The 23,069-nt window shown below is 38.4% G+C and overlaps 1 protein-coding gene across 1 annotated transcript in view; it reads right to left on the bottom strand.

The window, feature by feature from the left end:
• Positions 1 to 8,784: 8,784 nt before the first annotated feature.
• Positions 8,785 to 23,069, bottom strand: part of nek8 (NIMA-related kinase 8) — a 76,069-nt gene continuing 61,784 nt past the window's right edge. Inside the window, exons 13-15 of the mRNA XM_063031808.1 lie at positions 21,489 to 21,647; positions 17,604 to 17,762; positions 8,785 to 16,329 (exon numbers count right to left, since the gene is read on the bottom strand). Coding sequence (XP_062887878.1) covers positions 16,301 to 16,329; positions 17,604 to 17,762; positions 21,489 to 21,647 — 347 coding nt within the window. The 3' untranslated portion in view covers positions 8,785 to 16,300. The remainder of the gene's footprint in view (positions 16,330 to 17,603; positions 17,763 to 21,488; positions 21,648 to 23,069) is intronic.

Raw genomic sequence — 23,069 nt, 5'->3', positions numbered from 1 at the left:
GGAAGAACTAAGCAGTCAGGCAGCATCTATGGAGGCGAATAAACAGTGAACATTTCAGGCCAAGATTCTTCATCAAGACTACATTGAATAATTTGTGTGATCAAATCTCTAATACTTCTGTTAACATTGTTTGAGCTTAATATGAGCAATGCCATGAGGGTCATTAATCATAATGAGAACAGAAAGGCTATTGAAATAAACTTAGAAGGCCATTGAAGAGTTATGCAATTAACCTTTGAGATTTGGGAACTTGTTTCTCAATGACAAATGATCAAAGTTCTCAAGTGACCTAAGTGGTCACAAAGTAGAAACAAGTTATTAATCAGAAATGAGCAAGTGATGCTTTTTTTTTAAAAATTAAAGAATTGGGACAAACTTTGCCATGACAGATTATTAACTGCAACTGCCAAGAGTTTAGATGTTAGTTGGGATTTACTTTCTTAAATGTTTTTCTCAGCATTTTGCTAAACACTTGAGTTTGCAACATTGGAGCAAGTGAAACAAGGTATTAAGATGAATGGGAAAGCACAGGAGCAGCACACAAAACACTGGAGGATCTCAGCAGGGCAGGTAACATGTACCGAGGAGAAAGGCCAAGACCCTTCGTCAGGGCTGCAACTGGGTATTATTCTAACTAATCAGATTGAAGGATTGCAATATGTGTAGTGCAAGGACTAAAATGGCAATATAAATGAGAAATTAGAGTCAAATCAGGTCAGAAAGAAAGCAAATAGTGAGAAAGATTGGATTAGACAGAAAAAAAGAGAATTTCATGATATAAACAAAAATAATACTTTATTTTAAAATTCCAAAATTCTAATTTGAAGGAATTACTCAACTTTTCTCATCATTGAATGTTAGATTAATTAGTGGTAATTAACATTTAGGACAGAAAACTACAGCACAGAAACAGGCCCTTCAGCCCATCTAGTCTGCTCTGAACCATTTAAACTGCCTACTCCCATTGATGTGCAACTGGACTATAGCCCTATATACCCCTGCCACCCACATACCTATCCCAAACTTCTCTTACATGTTGAAATCAAAATCGCATCCTCCACTTGTGATGGCAGCTCATTCCAGTCTCACCACCCTCAAAGTGAAGAAGATTCCCCTCATGTTCCCTTTAAACATTTCACCTTTCATCTTTAACCCATAACCTTTTGTTGCAGTCTCACACAACATCAATGGAAAAAGCCTGCTTGCATTTTCCCAATCTATACCCCTCATAATTTTGTATACTTCTATCAAATCTGCTCTTAATCTTCTACGTTCTAAGGAATACAGTCCTAACCTATTCAGTCATTCCTTATAACTCAGGTCCTCCAGACCCCGCAACATCCTTGTAAACTTTCTCTGTACTCTTTCAACCTCGTTTACATCTTTCCTGTAGGTAGGTGGCCAAAACTGCACACAATACTCCAAATTAGGCCTCACCAATGTCTTATACTTCACATAACATCCCAGCTCCTGTACTCAGTTCTTTGACCTATGAAGGCCAATGCGCCAAAAGCCTTCCTTATGACCCTATCTACCTGTGACACCACTTTCAATGAATTATGGACCTGTATTCCCAGATTGCTTTGTTCTGCCACAGTACTCAGTGCCCTACCACTCACTGTGTAAGATCTCTCCTGGTTGTTCCTTCCAAAGTGAAACACCTCACACTTGTCTGCATTAAATTCCATCAGCCATTTCTCAGTCCTTTTTTTCAGCTGGTCCAGATCCCACTGCACGCTTCGATGGTCTACCTTGCTGTCCACTACACCCCCAATCTTGGCATCATCTGCAAGTTTGCTGATCCAGTTAACCATATTATCACCCAGATCATTGATCTAGATGGCAAACAACAATGGGACTATCACCAATCCCTGCTGCACTCCACTAGTCACAGACCTCCAGACAGAGAGGCAACCACCTACTACCACTCTCTGGCTTCTCCCACAAACCAACGTCTAATCCAATATACTACGTGCTTCATCTTGAATGTCAAATGACTGAATCTTCTTGACCAACCATCCATACGGGACCTTGTCAAATGCCTTGCTGAAGTCCACGTAGACAACATCCAATGCCTTGCCTTCATCAATTTTGCTGGTAACTTCCTTGAACAACTCCATGAGATTTGTTAGACACGACCTACCATGCACAAAGGCATACTGGCTATCCCTAATCTGCCCTCGTCTATCCACCTGTATACCTGGTCCTTTAGAATACCTTTCAATAACTTTCCCACTACTGATGTCAGGCTACTTTATTCTTAGAATCTTTCTTAAACAGTAGAACAACATTAGCTATCCTCCAATCCTCCAGTACTCACCTGTGGCTGAGGATAATTGAAATATCTCTGCTAAGGCCCCTACAATTCCTGCACTTGCCTCCCACAGGGTCCAAGAGAACACCTTGTCAGGCTCTGGGGAATTCTCCACCCTAATTTGCCTTAAGACAGCAAAAACCTCCTCTTCTGTAATCTGTATAGGGTCTATGATCTTGCTGCTGCTTTGCCTCATTTTTATAGACTCTGTGTCCATCTCCCAAGTAAGTATAAATGCAAAACATCCATCTAAGATATCCCCATCTCATTTGGCTCCACACTTGGATTATTATTCTGATGTCCCTTTTGCTCTTAACACATCTGTGAAAGCCATTAAGTTCCTCCTTCACCTTGTCTGCTAAAGCAACCTCATGCCTTCTTCTAGCCCTCCTGATTTTTCTCTTGTGTTCTCTTGCATTTATTGTACTCCCTATTTGTTCCTAACTGCCTATAGCTGCTATGCACCTCCATTTTTTTCTTAACCAGGGCCTCATATCTCTCAAACACCAAGGGTCTCCAAACCTGTTACCTTGCCTTTTATTCTGAGAGGCACATACAAGCTTTGTAGTCTCAAAATTTCACCTTTAGTGGCCTCCCACTTACCAAGTACATATTTGTTGGAAAACCTCCTGTCCCAATCCAAACTTGTCAGATCCTTTCTGATAACATCAAAACTGCCTTTCTCAAAGTTAGAAACTCAACCCGCAGATCAGACCTATCTTTTTCCATATTTACTTTGAAACTTATGGCATTGTGATCACCAAATGCAAAGCGTTTCCCTACACAAACTTCTGTTATCTGCTCTGTCTCATTCCTTAATAGAAGATCAAGTACTGTACACTCTATTATTGGGACTTCAATGTACTGATTAAGGAAACTTTCCTGAACACATTTGACAAACTCTATCTCATCTAGTCCTCTTACACTGTATTGGACTCCCAGTCAATATGTGGAAAGTTAAAGTCACCTACTATCACAACCCTATGTTTCTTATAGCAGTCTGTGATCTCTCTACAAATTTGTTCCTCTAAATCCTTCAGTCTGTTGGGTGATCTATAATATAGCTCCATTAATGTGTTCATACCTCTCTTATTCCTCAGTTCCACCCATAAAGCCTCCCTAAACGAGTTCTCCAGTCTGTCCCTGACTGAGCATTGCTATGACATTTTCCCAGGCTAGTAACGACACCCCTTCACCTTTAATTAATGTAAATTTATGTTTTAACTAAATTGTGGTAAACTGTGTTTTTGTCATGGAAATAAAACAATCATCTATCCAGTGCATTACAATGGTGAGGCAATTAGCAAGGTAACATCATTATAAAGCTAACAGCATAGAGGCACAACTTGGACTGAAAATTTCTGAATTTAACAGCAGCCTTGTTACTCAGCCATCAGAATCTGGACATAGGTTCACTTCGGAATATAGCTAACTGTATGCAGCCAGTTTTGTAGGTGTCAGAAATCTTCCACAGTGATTCGATCAGAAACAAACCCATATAACTCCCATATTCAGATACTTAATATGTAATTCCATTAAGAGCACTATGCCTGCTCAGCCCAGGCCAAATTTGGATTTCGTGAAAACATCAAGCTCAGCTACAACTTGTAAATCAAACCAAGACCTTTCTGCCTTCTGCATCTTAGTTCATTTTGACATTTGACGTGCTTATTAACAGAGCCCGGTATTATAATTTTAAATATGCATATCTATATTCCTTCTGCATATCACTTATATCATTTAATTACAGCTACACTGAGTCCTGTCCTTGTGATTAATGGTACTTCTCTGTGTCTGCCTAATGGTATCTCTTTTGTAAAAAGGTACAAAGGACCAATGCAAAAACAGATTCAAATTACACTCTGCACTGTAACTGTGGGATTTTGGTTAAAATAAGGCTGTTCTCCGTCAGGTTTCTATCATGTGTTATGCCTTGGAGCAGTCACTACAAAGCAATAAATTCTGTGAAGTGGAAGCTCAACAGTCAACTTCATCCAAGCAAAAAATGAATCACCTTGGACAGTTGCATGTCCACAGCATGGGTTATAAAATAAGAACATCATTCTGATGGAGCTGATGAGATACACATTTTGTTGTTAAGCTTCAGGAAGGTGATACAGGTAGCATAGTTTAAACTGAAAGGTTAAGTACTAATAAGAAATTTAATGTACAGCTCACAAAAGGTGCAATCTTTTATTACTGTTGTTCTGATCGGAGGCAATAAACCAGCCTTTATTTATACAATTTACTTCACCTTGCCCGCCATCTGCTATGCATTGCTTGGCCGTTAGTAGTGTAAGCAGTAAGTGCTGGTGGTACTTAGGATGTTAGGCACCATATGGGGAATGGAATAAACAAGTATTTTCAAATCTTTGGCCTTTCATCAACACATTCATAGCAATTACTTCCTTTCCCACCAGTTCTCTGCATTAGAGTTTCAGCGAACAGAAGGCACAGATGCCAGTAAAATTACAGAGGCTGAAGCTGAAAGTTGGGTGCAAGTTAGATCACCTACCGGCACTTATCAGACTGAATTTCAATATTTATTCATGAAGAGGAATTTCAACAATGAGCTGTAAAAGTTCCCACTCTCTGATGAAGAGCATTCGTCCAGACTGGTATAAAAAATCAGTGGATTGAGGGCAGCTGAAAAGTAAAATTTATGAATAATATCTCCTGGAAAAGGGGACTCATTGGTACTTAAATGCTCTTAACAAAGCATGTGAATGCCTGGTCATTCACAACCTTTATGACAGTAATCTCCCAATTAGCTGAATTCCTATTTATTTACAAACTCTGCAAAAAACCAAAATAGAAATACATATTAAAATGTTTTAATTTTTAAATTGCTATTGAAAGGCTGTTTGTCAGTTGCAACAGGTTATTTGTTAATTTAGCCATAGAGTCATACTGCATGGAAGTAGTCGCTTTAGCCCACCTGGTTGAAGCCCAAGATGCCTATCCCATCTACCTGTGTTTCCTGTTCACCTGTCTAGCTGTCTTTACAAAGTTGCTATTATTAAAACAGAAAATGTTGGAAATACGAGGCAGTTCAAGAGCTGGCTGCCATGGTTTTAGGTGCTCCCGTTCTTGCTTATGCCGGCCGGTGGTGTAGTGGCATTGGACTTCGAGGCGAATAGTCCGCGAGTTCGAATCCGGCCGGACCCTTGCACACTTTCCACCCGTGCTGGGTTGGGCGTTGAGCTAGCAACACGGCCCCGTAAAAAGCCAATCAAACGCAAAGGAAACGGCAACAAAAAAATGCTGACCGATGTGCCACAAGGCGCGAACAGGAGCAACAGTAACACCAGTAACACCAGTTCTTGTTTATATTGTGTGACTAAATATGTGTTGTTCGTTGAACTCAGGGATTACCTTTGCTCATGAAATGCTATAATTATTTAGTCTGTTCATATGTTCACGTTGAAGCTTGATTATTGACGTTTGCGCATGTGACTGTTCCGCTAATTGCTGATTGCGCAACACTGTGTGCACTATTGTCTTGTAAATTGTTGATTGCTATTGTGATATCTGTTATAGTATTGTTCTGTGTTTTTCCTTGGCATCGAATCACAATTCAGTTATGGTTCACAAATTGGCAATAAAGTGATTCTGATTCCGTAGAGAGGGGAACAGTTATCAATAGGACTGGGGAAAATCGGGAAAAAAATTTAAATTGCCGAGAAAGACAGAGAAGTGGAAGAAGCAAAATGTAGGTGTATGCCTGGACAGATAGTATCGCTGGCCAGTTAATGGCAAAAAGGGTATATCCAGGAGAGTTGTAAAGTGGAACAGACAAATGAATTCTGAAATAATCAGAAGAGTTAGGTGCAAAAAGACTGCTATACATGTGAGATGTGAAAAATCAGTAATAGAATTCAGAAGAAGATCATTTGGTCTACCATGCCTATGCTACCTGTTGTACTTACTACACAAATCGCATTTACTAGCATTGGGTCTGTAGCCTTCTAGGCCTTGGAAATGATATGGACAATTATCTAAACATGTCAAATTCAATGACCTGTGTGGTGGGTAATTGGAAGATCAGTTTATGTTGAATCCGTAGAAGGCCAAAGACAGAGACCCCTCTGTGTTTTCTTCACTCCACCAATGGGTGGTGTGCCTTTGGCTGCCTAAGTATGAAGCTCTCTCTATCAGGGGTTCCATGGACCCTTCGGTTAATGGTTAAGGGTCCATGGCATAAAAAAGGTTGGGAACCCCCGCGCAGCCCTCTGGTGAAAGTGATATGGTATCCGTTAAATAGAAGCCGTGGACAATTCTGATTTGATGGAGACGGACGTAAAAGCACACAGGAGCATCTGGAGAAATTTCTGAAACGCAAGTTCGCTGCTTTTGTTCTGTGCAATCGAGAATCTTCCGGAGGGAAGGCCTCAAAATCCCCGGCTTTGTCTGCTGTTGGCGACTGAGATTGAGATTGAATCATTCGGATAGAGATGGTGCTCGGTACTTGGTGTCGAAGAGCTGATCGGAGGCTCGAAGTTTTTGGACGACTCAGAGTCGGACTGTGGTCAGGCATAGCAGGGAGAGTTTTTCTTCCTTCTCCCATCTGCGTGAGAAGTGGGACATTTGAGAGACTTTGAACTTTTTACTGTGCCATGGACTGTTCTTCATCGGGTTATGGTATTGTTGCACTGTTGTAACTATATGTTATAATTATGTGGTTTTGTTAGTTTTTTCAGTCTTGGTCTGTCCTGTGTTTTGTGATATCACACCAGAGGAACTATTGTATCATTTCTTAATACATGCATTACTAAATGACAATAAAAGAGGACTACATGTCTTCATAATCTAAATCTTTCCTTTCAACCTCTTTAATCTTAAAACCTCTCCTTGATGAAGGTTTGGATCTTTAGTCCCACTATATCTTGGTGGGTTTGTTTTTGGTTACAGGGCTGTCTGGTGAAGCACCTGGAATATTTTGTAACATTGAAAGAGGTGTAAAGGTGCATTCCGCACATTAAACATCAGATACGGTACAGATACCAGTCACACTGACATCTTGTAGCTTTTTATATTTTCTTCAAGCAGCGATACAGTGTGCAAGGAGCCCGATTTTAAAAGTAGCTTCTTGTTTAATCTCACAGATCATTTCAGCTCTTGAACTTTAGGCAACCCCCAAAACTTTAATAGTAGTTAAGTCAGCATAATTTATCTGCCACCTCTAATTTATGTAAAAATGGAAAATAAAGTTATATTTCACTAATAACATTCTTGCCAAATCAGTTTCAAGTCATACTATAAGAATTCTTCTGTTGATAGTCACTCTTGCCAAATTTATGTGTAGAAAAAAAAAGAGTTTGGCTCTTTAAGATGATTAGCTTGCTTTTCTAAATAAAGGAGCATGCTAAAAATGGCAGAGGCAGGCCTGGTTGTTTAGTTTGGCTGGAAATCCTCTCAAGATATGCCAAAAGTCAATATGGTTACATAAAGCAGCTGCTTTTAAAAATGTAAATCACAAGTTTTGGATTCTCTGCTTTGAGAGGAAATGACTGATTTGTTGTTTGAAAAAAAGGGCCCATTTTTAAATCATGAGATATCTTCATATCTTTTATTATCATCACTCTGAAAGAGTTCCCAGTTTCGTTTTGGTAGCCAATCAATCAGCTTTGGAGAGGAGGCGATACATCACACTTTTTTCTTCCTATTTCCACTCATTAACTCACAGTTTCCTTATTGCAACAAAAGCGTTAGGAAATAGTCCCGAATGCACCAGCATTTCTCTGGTTCTTTGTCTTGCTGCCATCCTGCACATACATTCACTCTGTCTGAATGCCCTGCCGCACAACCCACCCTCACTCCCCAACTCACAGACACTCTCTTCTTGCACTAGTCACTTTCAATCTTTTATTGCTACTGTTTCACATATTTATACTACTGCCTGTTTTATTATAATAGTGCCAGTAACATTATACTGTCTTACACAAACGTGCACTTCACAGTTTGGGTCAACCTGTCAATCTTCAGGCCATGCCACTGAGGGACTTGTGCTAATATTATTTTGTGACTGAACTGCCTTTTCTGGATCGTAACTACGGTAGTAACTGCTGTGCGTGACTGTACGTACTCTGTTCTGCATCTTGGCCCCAGCGGAACGGTTTCCCTTAGCTGTATGTATGCGTATGGTTGAATGTCGGTAAACTTGAACTTCAGCTTTCGTCCTGTGTAACCTCAGATACTGACTGTCAACAGTGAAATCAATCATGCAGTAGATTTCACGGACTGGTGTGTCGTGTTCACAGAAGTACAACTTCGGCGCAGGGTTCATCAGAAAGCAATCAGGAACTGAAAATATTGATCCAGGAGGAATGAGAGTGATCGTAAGTTATTGCCACTTTAATCAATATCGGCTAACTCAGCTCAAGCCCAGAATCAAACCCAAGATCTTCAATCCATAAGTCAAAAGCCTCAGTTCTACTTTGGAAAATGCATTTACTTTCAAAAGAGCTCTTTTACACATCCCAATAAGTACTGAAGCAGAAACTCTATTTCAGTGTTAATCATGGCATAACTACAATATATGTCAATTAGCTTCGTTTACCAGTATTCTACCAAAAGTGATGCCCTCAGTTTTAAGTGATTAGTTCTTCTGCCACTATTAATAATTTCTTTACCTATATAACATTCTGAATAAGAGAAGTTGAAATTTAATTTACAATATACACTTAGTGGCCACTTTATTAGGTATACCTGTTTATTAAAGCAAATATCTAATCAACCAATCATGTGGCAGAAACTCAATACATAAAAGCATGCAGCCTTGGTGAAGAGGTTCAGATGTTGTACAGCCCAAACATCAGGATGGGGAAGAAATGTAATCTAAGTGACTTTGACTGTGGAATGATTGTTGGTGCCAGACAGGGTGGTCTAAGTATCTCAGAAACTGTTGATCTCCTGGGATTTTCACAAACAACAGTCTCTAAAGTTTATAGAAAATGATGCGAAAAATAAACAGAAGAAATCTGTTGAGCAGTAGTGCTGTGGGTAAAATTGCCTTGTTAATGACAGAGGTCAGAGAAGAATGGCCAGACTGCTTCAAATTTACAGGAAGGTGACAGTAATTCAAATAACTATGCATTATAACAGCATTCCTGAATGCACAACACATTGAAACTTGAAATGGATGGGCTACAGGAGCAGAAGACCACAAGCATACACACAGTAACCACTAATAAAGTGGCACCTGAACGTATAACATAAGTAGCTGATGGTGAACTTACATACATTGGAAAGTTCAATTTTATACAGTGCGCTAACATTCATACGAAGTTTTTATGCAATTTCTACAGCTTATGTTCTTTTACCTGGAGAAGTTTATGAGTGCCACTCAAGGATTCAAGAGCAAAAACTAGGTCAACATGCCACTACAGTACCAACAGAGAACTGCAATACCAATGACACTGAAAGTTGAATGAGTCAAATCAAGGCCCCATTTTTCCTTGTTACTTGTGCATCAATACAAACAAGAGAAAATCTGCAGATGATGGAAATCCAAGCATCAGACACAAAATACTGGAGGAACTCAGCAGGCCAAGCGGCATCTATGGAAAAGAGTAAACAGTCACCATTCCGAGCCAAGATCGTCCAGCATTTTGTGCGCGTTGCCTGAACAAAATAGTAGGTACGTTCCGACCACTATAACAATGACAACAGTTAATATATTATGTATCTGTGAAGAAATTTCAGGTACTATAATGATACAGTTTCTGCTTTGTGAGCTTTTGCAGTGATAAGTATAAAAAGATCTGTTGACCTTGACATCAAATCAAAATCAGTGAACAAGTTTGCAGTAAATAAATTCAATAAAGCTGTCAATTGATCACAATGCAAATGATTAATAAATGTCTTAGGGATTATTCTGGGGTAATGAAATTATGGATAGAATAATGATGGATTAACAAAAATGAAAGCCAGACTTCAGGAAATAAAAGCTGTACACAACTTAACTTTGATCTGACAGTGAAACCAATCATTGGGACTGTCCCATTGAAAATACATAGGGAAAGACAAAAGGTGAATGTCCCTGCTATCAGTATGTTGTTAAAAATGTATCCCTGCCTCTTAATGCACAGTTCAGGACAGATCAGTTTTGTCATTTAATGTTCTGGTTAGTTGTACATTCATGGAGCCTCAGCACTGTAATAAAAGGGTATATTTTAGGTGTCTGGCTTTTGGAACAAACAACAGTATTGAATACTCAAAGGTGTTCTGCTAGTTGGGATGTGCTACCATTGTAAATATGTAATTCTATAAATTTATCTGACTATATTCAAAGTGAAAAAGTGGGTAATTATAGCAAATGAAACTGAGTTAATCATTTATTATTATCTTTGTGTTAAACAAATATAAAACATCATGTCAAAAGAGTGTGATGCACTTGGGTTCTCCTGGAGGTTTGCTGTCAATAAAAACTTTTATATTTTCCAGTTACAACTTCCGTGAGGATCAGTTTTAGTCAATCACAACAAATTGCATGTTCTTTTTTAACACAATAATCGTCCACAACAACAAAGGAAAAATACACGTTATTTAACAAATTTGTAGGTGCCATGGTAGCGTAGCATTGCGGTTAGCACAATGCTATTACAGTTTGGTGCGTTGGAGTTCAGAGTTCAATTCCGGCAGAGTGAGTGTGAGAGTGAGAGTGAGAGTGTATGTTCCCTCCGCATGTTCCAGTTTCCTCTCACAGTCCAAAGAAGTACGGGTTTGAAGGTTAAATGGTTGCTGGGCCGCGCGGTTTGGTGGGCCAGAAGGGCCTGCTCCCCACTGTATCTCGAAATATATAAGTTCCCCAGGCCACATCTACTTCAGCCATTGTTGGATACACTACACTCACACCCCCACCCCTATGCTGCAAACTACCGTTCACACTCACTGTTTTTCCAGTCTCTATTAATTCTGAGGCTTGGGAGAGAAGGCAGCATCATCCTGACTCGATCTGCCAGGCAACAAGAAAGAGGTGAGCATAATTAACTATTCAAATCAAACAAAATTTTCATTAAAGTTATATGCAGTTCTTTATGTTTAATAATTTATTATTAGTTATAATGTTGATTTTTTTGTTTGTTTCTGGAATGTTGTTAAATTTTAAATACTTAAATCATGTCATATTGGAAAGCAATTTGGGGAACCCTATTCTAATAGAAACATCATAGTCAGCTGCTTGCTAAATTATTCTTCAGCATGTATTCTCCTGTCTACAACCTGGATAATTATCATTCAGTACATCAAAATTACAGTGCCTATAAAATGTATTCACCCTGCCCCCAAAAAGTTTTCATGTTTTATTGTTTCACAACATTGGATCACAATGGATTTAATTTGGCATTTTGATACTGATCAACAGAAGAAGACTCTTTCGTATGATCTAACTTAATTACTAATATAAAACACAAAATAATTGATTGCATAAGTATTCACCTCGTGCAAGTCAGTATTTAGCCAATACACCTTTGGCAGCAATTACAGCCTTGGGTCTGTGTGGATAGGTCTCTATCAGCTTTGCACATCTGGACACTGCAATTTTTCCCCATCCTTCTTTACAAAACTGCTCAAGCTCTGTCAGATTGCATGGGGATTGTAAGTGAACAGCACATTTTCAAGTCAAACCACAAATTCTCATTTGGATTGAGGTCTGGACTCTGACTTGGCCACTCCAGGACATAACCTTTGTTGTTTTAAGCCATTCCTGTGTAGCTTTGGCTTTATACTTGGGGTCATTGCCTTGCTGAAAAAACTTGGGGTCATTCACTTGCAGACTGCATCAAGTTTTAATCCAGGATTTCCCTGCATTTTGCTGCATTCATTTTACCCTCCACCTTCACAGGCCTTCCAGGGCCCGTTGCAGTGAAGCATCCCCACAGCATGATGCAGCCACCACCGTGCTTCATGTTAGGGATGGTGTGTTTTTGGTGCTAATGCCAAACATAGCATTTAGTCTGATGGCCAAAAAGCTCAATTTTGGTTTCATTAGACTATAGAACCTTCTTCCAGCTGACCTCAGCGTCTACTACATGCCTTCTGGCAAACACTAGCCAAGATTTCATGTGAGTTTTTTCAACAGTGGCTTTTTCTTTGCCACTCTCCCATAAAGCTGCAACTGGTGAAGTACCAGTGTGCAGTCTCTCCCATCTTAGCCGCTACAGCTTGTAACTCCTCTAGAGTTGTCCTAGGTCTCTTGGTGCCCTCCCTCACTAGTCCCCTTCTTGTATGGTCACTCAGTTTTTGAGGATGGCCTGCTCTGGGCAGATTTACAGCTGTTCCATATTCTTTCCACTCCTTGAATATTGACTTAACTGTACTCCAAGGGATATTCAGTGACTTGGAAATTTTCTTGTATCCATCTCCTGACCTGTGCTTTTCAATAACCTTTTTGTGGAGTAGCTTGGAGTATTCATTTGTCTTCATGGTGTAGTTTTTGCCAGGGTACTGATTCATCAGCAGTTGAACCTTTAAGATACAGTTGTATTTTTATGACAATCAATTGAAATAGCTTGTCTGCACTCAGGTCTCCTAAAACATATCTCCATTTAACTAAGTATGTGACTTGTAAAACCAGCTGGGTGCACCAGTGATGATCTGGTGTGTCATATTAAAGGTGGGTGAATTTTTATACAATCAATTATTTTGTGTTTTATATTTGTAATTAATTTAGATCACTTTCTAGAGATCTGTTTTCACTTTGACACGAAAGAGTCTTTTTCTGTTGATCAGTGTCAAAAAAAGCCAAATTAAATCCACTGTGATTCAAAGTTGTAAAACAATCAACATGAAAACATCCAAGGTTGGCGGGGGGGAGTGAATACTTTTTATAGGCACTGTAGTTTCCTTGTCAGTCCACCACATCCAACTTGCGGCATCAGTGGTCTGTGTAGGGATGCAGCAAGGCTTTAGGAATGCCACTGCTACAGAGTCTTTAAATTGCCCAACTATTGCCTAAGCTATCTCAACTTGGGTGAGTGAGAAATGTCCCCACAAAGCAACGATGTGCATGCACCAAGGGCCAAATAGAAACCCGGACTACATGAATTTTTCATTGGTTTTGCATAGAAATTCTTATTGAACTTACATCAACATCCTGTATCCCTTCTTCCTGAGAAACAATAAAAAAATTGAAGATTGCAAGGATGAAAGGAGTCAGAGGAATATACTTTATGCCTCAATACAGCCTTGAGTTTCAGGAGACCAGCCAATTCCCTACAATGTACATAATATCTTCACTGGCAGCTTATGTAGAATTTGTCAATGTTTTCAATTACAAAGGAGATTCCATTGAGAGAAGAAACCAAAGTTGCCCAATTTCTAAGCAACACACTCAAACTGCTGGAGGAACTCAACAGGCCAAGCAGCATCTATGGAAAAGAGTAAACAGTCGTTATTTCCTACTGAGACCCTTCATCAGGACATTCATCATGATGAAGGGTCTTGGTTTGAAATGTTGACTACTCACTCTTTTCCATAGATGCTGCCTGGCCTGCTGACTTCCTCAGTTTTTGAGTGGGTTGCTTAGGTTTCCAGCATCTGCAGATTTTCTCAAGCTGGTGTGTTCTGAATTGTTTTGCTTTCAGCTACAATATATAACCTCACATAAACTGCGTTATGTCAAAGCAAAGGACTAGTCCCACATGAAAGCAAGTTTTAACTAGGATTCCAGCATCCAAGAGCTGCCTCCCAGCGTTAAAATGGTTAAGTATACCTTCCATAGCTAAACAGCAGACTCATCTTGTAGTGTCACAGAATCCAAAATGAAATATGAATGCAACTGCAAATGGGTATTGATTACAGAAGCACAGGACAATGAAACATTTAATGCTTTAAATTCCATCTTCAATATGTATTTTGTGCAAAAAGTGCAGACACCAGGGACTGAATTAGAAAATAGGAATCTACAGCTAAGTGTACAGAGATGTTTATCACTTCTAACGATTGGATTATGGTTTTGTAACTCACTCATGGGCATCCATTATTCTAGGTGTAATTTCCTGTCATCTTAAAATGGACTTCAGATAGATTGATGTTCTTGTACACTAAAGGCCTTTTGTGAAAAATTCAACAAGATTAGAACTTTAACAAGCAATTGTGCTACAGTACATTGACATTCAAGATTTGGAATGTGGTAACCTGGCTGAACCTTTTGTTACAGATACAATGCATTAAGTTTTAATTGGAGATATGAGTCACTAAATGGTGCAAACATGATGATTTATCATAATTCTGCTACCTATGCAAAGTGACTAAATAGGTTGTGCACATTGATAATTTGGCAGCAGGGCACATTAGCAAATTCAGATTACATCGTATCCTTAAAGGAAAACTCCACAATTTTCCTAGGGTTAATTTAATAAAGACAATATTTTAATAGGCTATTTATTTATTTTTATTTATTGAGATACAGTGTGGAATAGGTGCTTCTGGACCTTCCAGCCATGCTGCCCAGCAATCCCCTGATTTAATTCTAATCTAATCACGGGACAATTTACAATGAGCAATCAGCCTACAAACCAGTACGTCTTTGGACTGTGGGAGGAAACCGGAGCACCCAGAGGAAACCCGCACAGTCATGAGGAGAACGTAAAAAATTCTTGCAGCAGCGGCAGGAATTGAACCTTGGTTGCCTGTACTGTAAAGCATTGTGCTAACCACTACACTACTATGCCACCCCATGGTACAGATCTATGGGCTATGGATCACAGAAGATGCAAGCTGAAAAGTGGACGAAACCTCATGCCTCCAGTCATTATTGATAATACACAATATCAGGCAGTGGATAAAACATTACAAGAAATTTTGCAGACGCTGGAATTCTTGAGCACATGCACAAAATGCTGCAGAAATTCAGCAAGTCAGGCAGCATCTATGGAGGGAATAAACAGTCGATGTTTCGGATTGAGACCCTTCATCAGGACTCTTAAAGTATTAATATCTTCCAATATCAGAGGGCTTAATAGTTTCACTGCCTGTGCTCATACATGAGAAAATTGCCATTGTCACTACATGCACCTATACCAACGGTGTCCTCTGTCTTTAATTAATTTACAAGCAGAAAATAGGCAAACAAACAAGTGAATGCAGTCTGGATTTGCTGTACCCCCTGCAAAAAGAGAAGCAGCATTCTCTCAGTAATTTTGGGATTTGATCTCCTTGATTAAAGTTGTAACCACTTAAATTCAATTAAGTTCTGTCCTCTAAATTGTCCAAGACATTGAACTGTGGGCGTGTTGTTTAATACAATTGGTGAAGACCATTTTTCTATTCCAGAACACTTTTTGGACACAAACTTTGAAGCTGATGTGAAACATTTAAACAAGGTAACCTACTTTGGTGGCAGTTTTGAAAACCATTGAAATTTCTACTCAGTTTCATACCCATTAAAATGAAAGGTTGAACTAAGTCCTAGAAAATGTCTTAATAAAAGTGCAGCACATTATAAATGTCTGCACAAGATTTAACTTGCAGTCACTTTCTCTTGTCCCATATCACATGTCACCAAGCTCATTTCTAAACCAAATACCTGGCATGACTAACACCAAAAATCTGGTTGCATTTAACACTTCCTCTAACGGGATTTATAAGAGGACCAATTTGCAGAAATGTTTTCTAACACTTGAAAACACACGCGCATCATTGGTGAAGTGCACAGTACAAGAACCAAAGGCATTTATAGCCTTAACTGTCTCATTAGGAAACATTCAGCAAGATGTAGTCAAAGTATTAGGAATTATGCATAATTATAGTACAATCATTCGTAATCAGAACAGAATGTGAAGATGTGGGAACTTTTTGTTAACATCTATTCCCAAATGTCAACAGTACTAGACATTCTGCAATATTTATGCACAAAATTATCCACAGTACTGCTGAAAAACAAATGTGTCATTTCCTCTGGCTGGTCACTTTTCTGGCCTTCTTCGGTACTAGGCATCCTCCGTTTGAAAGAGAAGACAGTACTTTTAATTCAAATGTTTCAGGTCATCTTGGAATGGATTCCTCTCCCAAAGCTACAAGTGTAATATATAATATTGTGACATTTGAATAAGTTGGTTTATTATATATCAACATTTCCCACTATACTCTAATAAAACAGCATGCATTTACATATTGTATATTCCACTTTCAATATTATTCATGCTCTTAAATCTTGCACTGTTGTGAATTGACCATTTTTGGAGGCATGAACTTCTAACAGCACATCTTATTTGTGAGCATCTTGGGCACTATTTGGTTCTTGATAACCCTTCAATGCTAAATAGACAGATCCAAGTCCCAGGGGCCACTCTTGACATGTCACAACCAACTGCAGAAGTTTGTGACCAAGAACAAAACAAAATTTAATGTAAGCTGCAAACTCATAGACATAATCAGATGTGCTGACTTGAAGATTTATAGACTGTCTCTACATTCATGTACTCTATCAGAGAGTGCAGCTTGGTTGGTGAGCCACCATACACAATTTACTGATGTGCAGATGAACTTGTAGACATACCTCAGGACCTTAAAGTCACCTGCAGCTCAATAGCTCCTGGTGTCAAGCTCTGAAGGATGTCAGTTACTGAGGTTTCCATCAGAGATGTTGTGTGAATCATCAGTAACTGATATCTATCCAATCAACTGAGATCTCCATAGGTTCCAGAGACCTTTACCCCTCAACCTCACTATTTTCAACAGTGATGATGATAAATGGAATAAAGGATGGACTGAAAACACTACCCAAAACATGAAATAACAAAGCTCCTTGGATTTCACCAGCCTTTTAGGCTATGCATGTTCCAAATAGGATCCAAAGAGGGAAAGGGAAACACAAACAAGAGAAAACCTGCAGAAGCGGAGATCCAAGCAACACACACAAAATGCTGGAGGAACTCAGCAGGCCATGCAGCATCTATGGAAAAAAGTACGATTGACGTTTCGGGCCAAGAAGGGTCTCAGCCCGAAACATCAACTGTACTTTTTTCCAGAAGGGAAATGTACTCACTTAATGCTTCAGTAGCAAATCAAACCTTCTGTGAATGTTGTAATCCAAATCAAACAATAGACTAGAACATCACATTTTGCTCTCAATGCAAACACAATGGAGATGTTTTTGAGATAAACTTCATCTCCTAAAAGGCCCAAGGTCTTACATACTTCAAACAGCCAATTTCAAGAACAACACCTTAGAATAAATTATGTGATAAACCTGCTTGTAGATTATTAATAAAATGTTTAAATAAACATTTAACTGAGAAATGTACCAACGTAAAAGATTAAAATTTGAACAGAGAATATTACTTACGTTTTATTGCCAGCAATGTGTTTCCATGACAGCATGCAACAGACATAATAAAGTACGGGTTTGTTTCATCCAGATGTACTTGCTTGGGTATTCCAGTGTCATCTTCTTTTCTTCCCAGACGTCCTCTGGCTCCCTTTCCCCATGTATACACTTCACCTTCTGATAAGGTAACAGGAGATTCAATTGGCTCTCTGCAGTTGTGGAACTAACTAGTGAGGCAATAGGCTTATTTTGATCTTATTTTGTATAAATGAGTTAATAAGCAATCTACTTACAAGTCTCCCCAAGGCTTATCACTATACCAGAATATTATGTTGAAATTAAGAACGACATATTTTAAGTTGAAAAGCTAAAAAGTCAAGTTCTGAACTAAAAACGTGGGAATCAGTAGATTGAAGATGACTGAAAAATTACATTAAAATATTTGCCAATAGATAAGTAATGTTAACTATTTAAATATCCACCAAGAAATACAAACTCCAGAGAAAACTCATCTATCCATGGCTAATTTAGAAAAAATCAGATTGAAAGGGACTTGGAACATTACAAAAAGTCACAAGCTTGAGTTGGACAAGTTCTAGAAACAGCAAAGGACGACCAAAAATTTTGGTAGAGGGAGAAAATCAAATATGCAAGTCTTTTAAATAATAGGAGAGCTTGCACAAAAAAGGATATGTGCAGTAAAAATAGATATCACCCCTTTAACAGCAGAGATAGGATAAAAGATAATGGGAAATTGGGAAATGACAAAGGTAATAGCCAAGTAAACTGCACCTGACTTCATGGTAGAAGACACGATGATGCACCAAATAATGGGGACCAAAAAATCCACCAAGAATTTGGTATTAAGTAAGATTAAAAAATGGAAAAAGTCCTTTGGACCCAAGATCTACACCTCAGGTTTCTAAAAGAGATTGCTGCAGAGATAGTGCAAACTTTTCTGATAATTTTCCACATTCCCTAGCTTCTGGCATAACTATGCCTGCTTTTGTATTAATGAATTGGTGCTTCTTTGCTGAATTGTGATATTTTCCCAATCCTTAGCCTTTTTAAAGACATTATACGCTTCTTCCTTTGAGCTAATACTCTAGATGGCCACAACCACTGCTCCTGTTGATCTTTATTTTTGCCTTAAAGGAATGTACATGCACTGTAAACTATGCATTAAATTGTAAAATGTTAGCCATTTTTGGTTTAACGTCATATCTTTCAGTGTCGTTTCTCAGTCTATCAGTGCCATGTAATAATGTTGATATTCTAAAAGTAACGTAGATATTCTAAAATCATTTTGGATTATTTAATTCACAATTGTAGTCACCTTTCAACCATATCTGTCTTGGCTACTGGATCATATCCACTTCCTTTTCTGTCATTAATTCATCCACGTTATTATGGTGCATATGTGCACTCAGAAAAGAGCCTTCAGTTTTGTCTTTTTATCATTTTTCCCTGCTTTGACTCTAATTAGAGGAATGCTGCTATGTTTGTGCCTTCCTGATAGACTAGTTATCAATACTTCTGTTCCTGCATTGTGCTATCACTTTACTCTCTTGTAAACTTTTAAATCTCCCCCTTGGTCAAACCCATCTTTTTCTTTCCCTCCCCAAGATTTGGCTTAAAGACCCAATTATCTGATTAACTGGGACACTGGTTGCTGCTCTTTGCAGGAGAACATAAATGGGTGATTGTTGGGCCAACGTCATGTTTCCATGTTGGAACTCTTCATGGCCCTACAAGTCTACAGCTCATGAAGCTCATTATTCTTCTCCAATACTTACACCAATGTCTCAAGTATGAATCCATTTCTTCCCCCATCAATTGTTGAGCTACGCACCCAATTCTCTGATCCTAGCTTATTTATTGCCTGTCTGATCCTTGATTATTGCTTATTGATTTATTATTATTATTTCTTTCTTTTTGTTGTCTTTTGCACACCGGTTGAACACCCAAGTTCGTGCGGTCTTTCATTGATTCTATTACGTTTATTATTCTATTATGGATTTGAGTATGCCCACAAGAAAATGAATCTCAGGATTGTATATGGTGATATACATGTTCTTTGATAATAAATTTATTTTGAACTTTGAACTACTTAACCTATGCCAATTTGGAAATGGCTCAGGTCCAGACATGACCACCTTTGTAGTTCTGCTTTTTAATTTAGACCTTAGCTTACCGTTATCCTTCTCAATAAGGTCCTTTGTCCTACATCAGGGGTTCCTGTATCAACCACAAAAGCAGGTTCTTTCCACTTCCAATGAAGGGTCACGGACCAAAACATCATCTGTTTCTCTTTCTACAGCTGCTGTCTGATGTGCTGAGTTTTTCCAGAATTTTCTGTTTTGAAATGGATGTTTTCCCTCTCACTCTAAGTTACTCACAAACTAGCAGGTGCATTTAGAAAACAATCACATCCATTCAGGCAGACATACAGCTGGAATTGTTCTAAAAATTACAAATAGTCCCCAGCCCAGAAAGTCATCAAGGGTCAATGATACGATTCTGCAGAAAAAGACACAATCACTGCATGAGAGCCAACAGGCTTTCATGCAGCAACTGCAAGATTATAACCAGCAGCAGGAAGCCTTCCAAGAATAAGGAATAAAGCTGCAATTACAACCGAGAAAAGTAAGTTAACATCTGAGATCCTGGGAATATTTAAATACCAACTCCCGTGGACATTCCTCACCAAGCCAGGATGTGAGGTACAGATTACAAAGGGAGATAGAAAAGGCATGTAAAAAGGGCAATGTTACGAACGGTCATTGAGGGATTTTAATATGCAGATAAGATTGGAAAAATCAAGTTGGTGCTCGATCCCATCAGAAGGAATTTATAGAATGCCTACAAGATGGCTTTTAGAGCAACTTCTGGTTGAACCCACTAGGGAAAAACAATTCTGGATAGGGTGTTGCATAATGGGGTTCAGAGGAACAATAAAACAGCCATAATTGAATGGCAAAGTGGACTCAAGGGGCCAAATGGCCTAAATCGGCTCCTACGACTTATGGTCTAACCAGTGAATTTGTCTGAAGGAATACGGTGTTTGTAGGTTCTCAGGAACTTAGGAGCGGGGGCATGTATCACATGCAAGATGAAGTTTTATGCTCTCCGGTAAATAGAAATTATATGTTCTTTTGGAAGCTGTGTCATGGCAAACATAATCAGTTACTGTGATCAATTTTAAGGACTTCATAGTGCTGTAAATTTTAATGGCCCTTCCACCAGCTAGAGAAGCTCTGTGTTCCAGGCAAGAAACAACAATTTTTCTTTTAATAATTTATAGAGATCTCTCAATTTAAATTATCTTTTCTTCCGACATTTTCAGCTTCCCTGTGTGCTTCAATAAAGAGTAACATGCTGTGGAGAAATGGTCAATAACAGGAAGTTCCAAAGCAATGAAAATTCATCTTTCCTATAATAGAATTATAAAATAATAACGAAAGCTAGGAAGTCAATATTAGTACAATGGTTATAACTTTTGACCAAGATTATGTGGGTTTTACTAGTGTTTTCTTTAACTGCTGGCAGCTAAGTAAAAGGTGTAATATTTTATGGATTTCTGCAAATAAAAGCATTATCATATTCAACTCAATCATAATATTACGAATTGAAGTTTGACTAATAAATGGTTTATAAAGTCCACTGAGCCATGCAATAATTCCAAGGCTACTTTCAAGTAATTAAAGAAATAGATTTATCAAGATTAGTGTAATTTTGTGAGCAGGTGTTTGGTGTCCAATTGCAATATAATGACAGAGAATTCCAGGAGTGTGATTAACTGTTCATTTCACTAAATATTCATTTAATCAACATTATTAGATATGTATTTCATCAAATTTCAGGGTTTTGAGAAATGCGTCCAGTTTCCTTGTTCTAATGTACCTGCTCCAATTGCTACCGTGAAAGCATCTCCACAAGCTACCATGGTAACTTTTACCCCACACAGATCAGAGACCAAGTACGGCAAACGATTATTACGACGGGTGCTGGTGCCCAGTTGTCCATGTTGGTTACTGCCAAATGTATAACATTCCCCAGTTTCTGAAATTAAAAATAAAACAGAAGATAGTTTTAGGTTCCTTGGACAGAAGGTTGAGTTGCTTATTGAGTGCCAGCAGCAAACTAGCAGAGAAGATTCTCAGGATATAGATTTTGATATCAGAATTGACCATCCAAAGCAGAGTTTCTGCTGAGGTAAAAGGGACAAGAGGAGAATTTAGAGCAGTGAATTGGCATCAAACAGAATTAAAGCACTTGAAACCTGAAAGATACAAACAAGCGATGTATTTGCATATCTCTGTACAAATAGTTCAGAAGCAACATTGGTATAAGTTCTGGTTCTTAGTTGATGAATAACATGACCTTGTGGAAGGTAATGAATTTCTATCTGGATTTACATAAAATAATTTATGTTTAAAAATGCAAGCTGCTACACAAATATAATCAAAGACTGAACTGAATTGTTGTTTAGCCAAGGAAGTTTACAGATGGAATTTGCTCATTAGTTTCAGACTAAAATCAAGATTCAGGATTGTTTAATGTCATTTCTAATACACAAGTATAAAAGGAGAGCAAAATAATTGTTACTCCGGATCCAATGCAGCATAAAAAAACAAAAATAAATATAAATATGTAAGGTAGCTTATATATGTAGATTGATTGTATGCACATAAAGTAACACTAGGTACATAAGGTGACTCTGACAAGAAATAATAAAGTAGTGGTGGTGGGGTTGTGGGTGGAGGTGTTGATCAGCCTTACTTCTTGAGGAACTTTTTTTTAATGCTACCTCTAATATATATAAATAAATAATCATTCGACTTGCAAGGTAAAATGCTGCAGTGCAGTCCTTAATGTAATTAGTCACAGCTGAATGATTGCACTCTCATATCTGAGTCAGAAGGTCATGAGTTCAAGTTCCACTCAAAGGAGTCGAGCATAAAATCTAAACTGACGCAGTACTGAACAAGAGCTGCACTATCAAATATGCCATCTTTAGACTGAGACCCTCTTAGCTGGATATACAAGATGCAACGAAAATACTCTCAAGAACAGCATGAAGGTTACTCTGGTGTTATAATTAACAGTGATTCCAAAACCAACGTAGCTAAAAAAAAAATGAACTGATCATTATCCTTTTGATGATGAACAGACATTGCTGCATTGGAAATCTGTTTTCTACATTATTGCAGTCATCATTGTGTTGTCCAAAACAACAAATGAAAAGACCTGAAATGTATTACATTAATGGAACACTTTCATTTTTAATTACAACATTCTAGAAATCAACATCAAGGTCAATCCAGGACAAATTGATTTGATTCTCATACAAGTGATTGTGACAACATTCACTGGCACAGAAGACAGAAGTGGAGCTGAATGAAAATGTAATTGTTGTTTAATCAAGGAATTTGGATAATAAAAGGTACTTACCAATTTCCTGTGCAAATGAGAAACTGACAC

Source organism: Mobula hypostoma, chromosome 23 (genome assembly GCF_963921235.1).
Source record: "Mobula hypostoma chromosome 23, sMobHyp1.1, whole genome shotgun sequence".
Classification (NCBI taxonomy): Eukaryota; Metazoa; Chordata; class Chondrichthyes; order Myliobatiformes; family Myliobatidae; genus Mobula; species Mobula hypostoma.
Note: the sequence above shows the minus strand (reverse complement) of the source record. Positions and strands in the feature narration are given on the sequence as shown.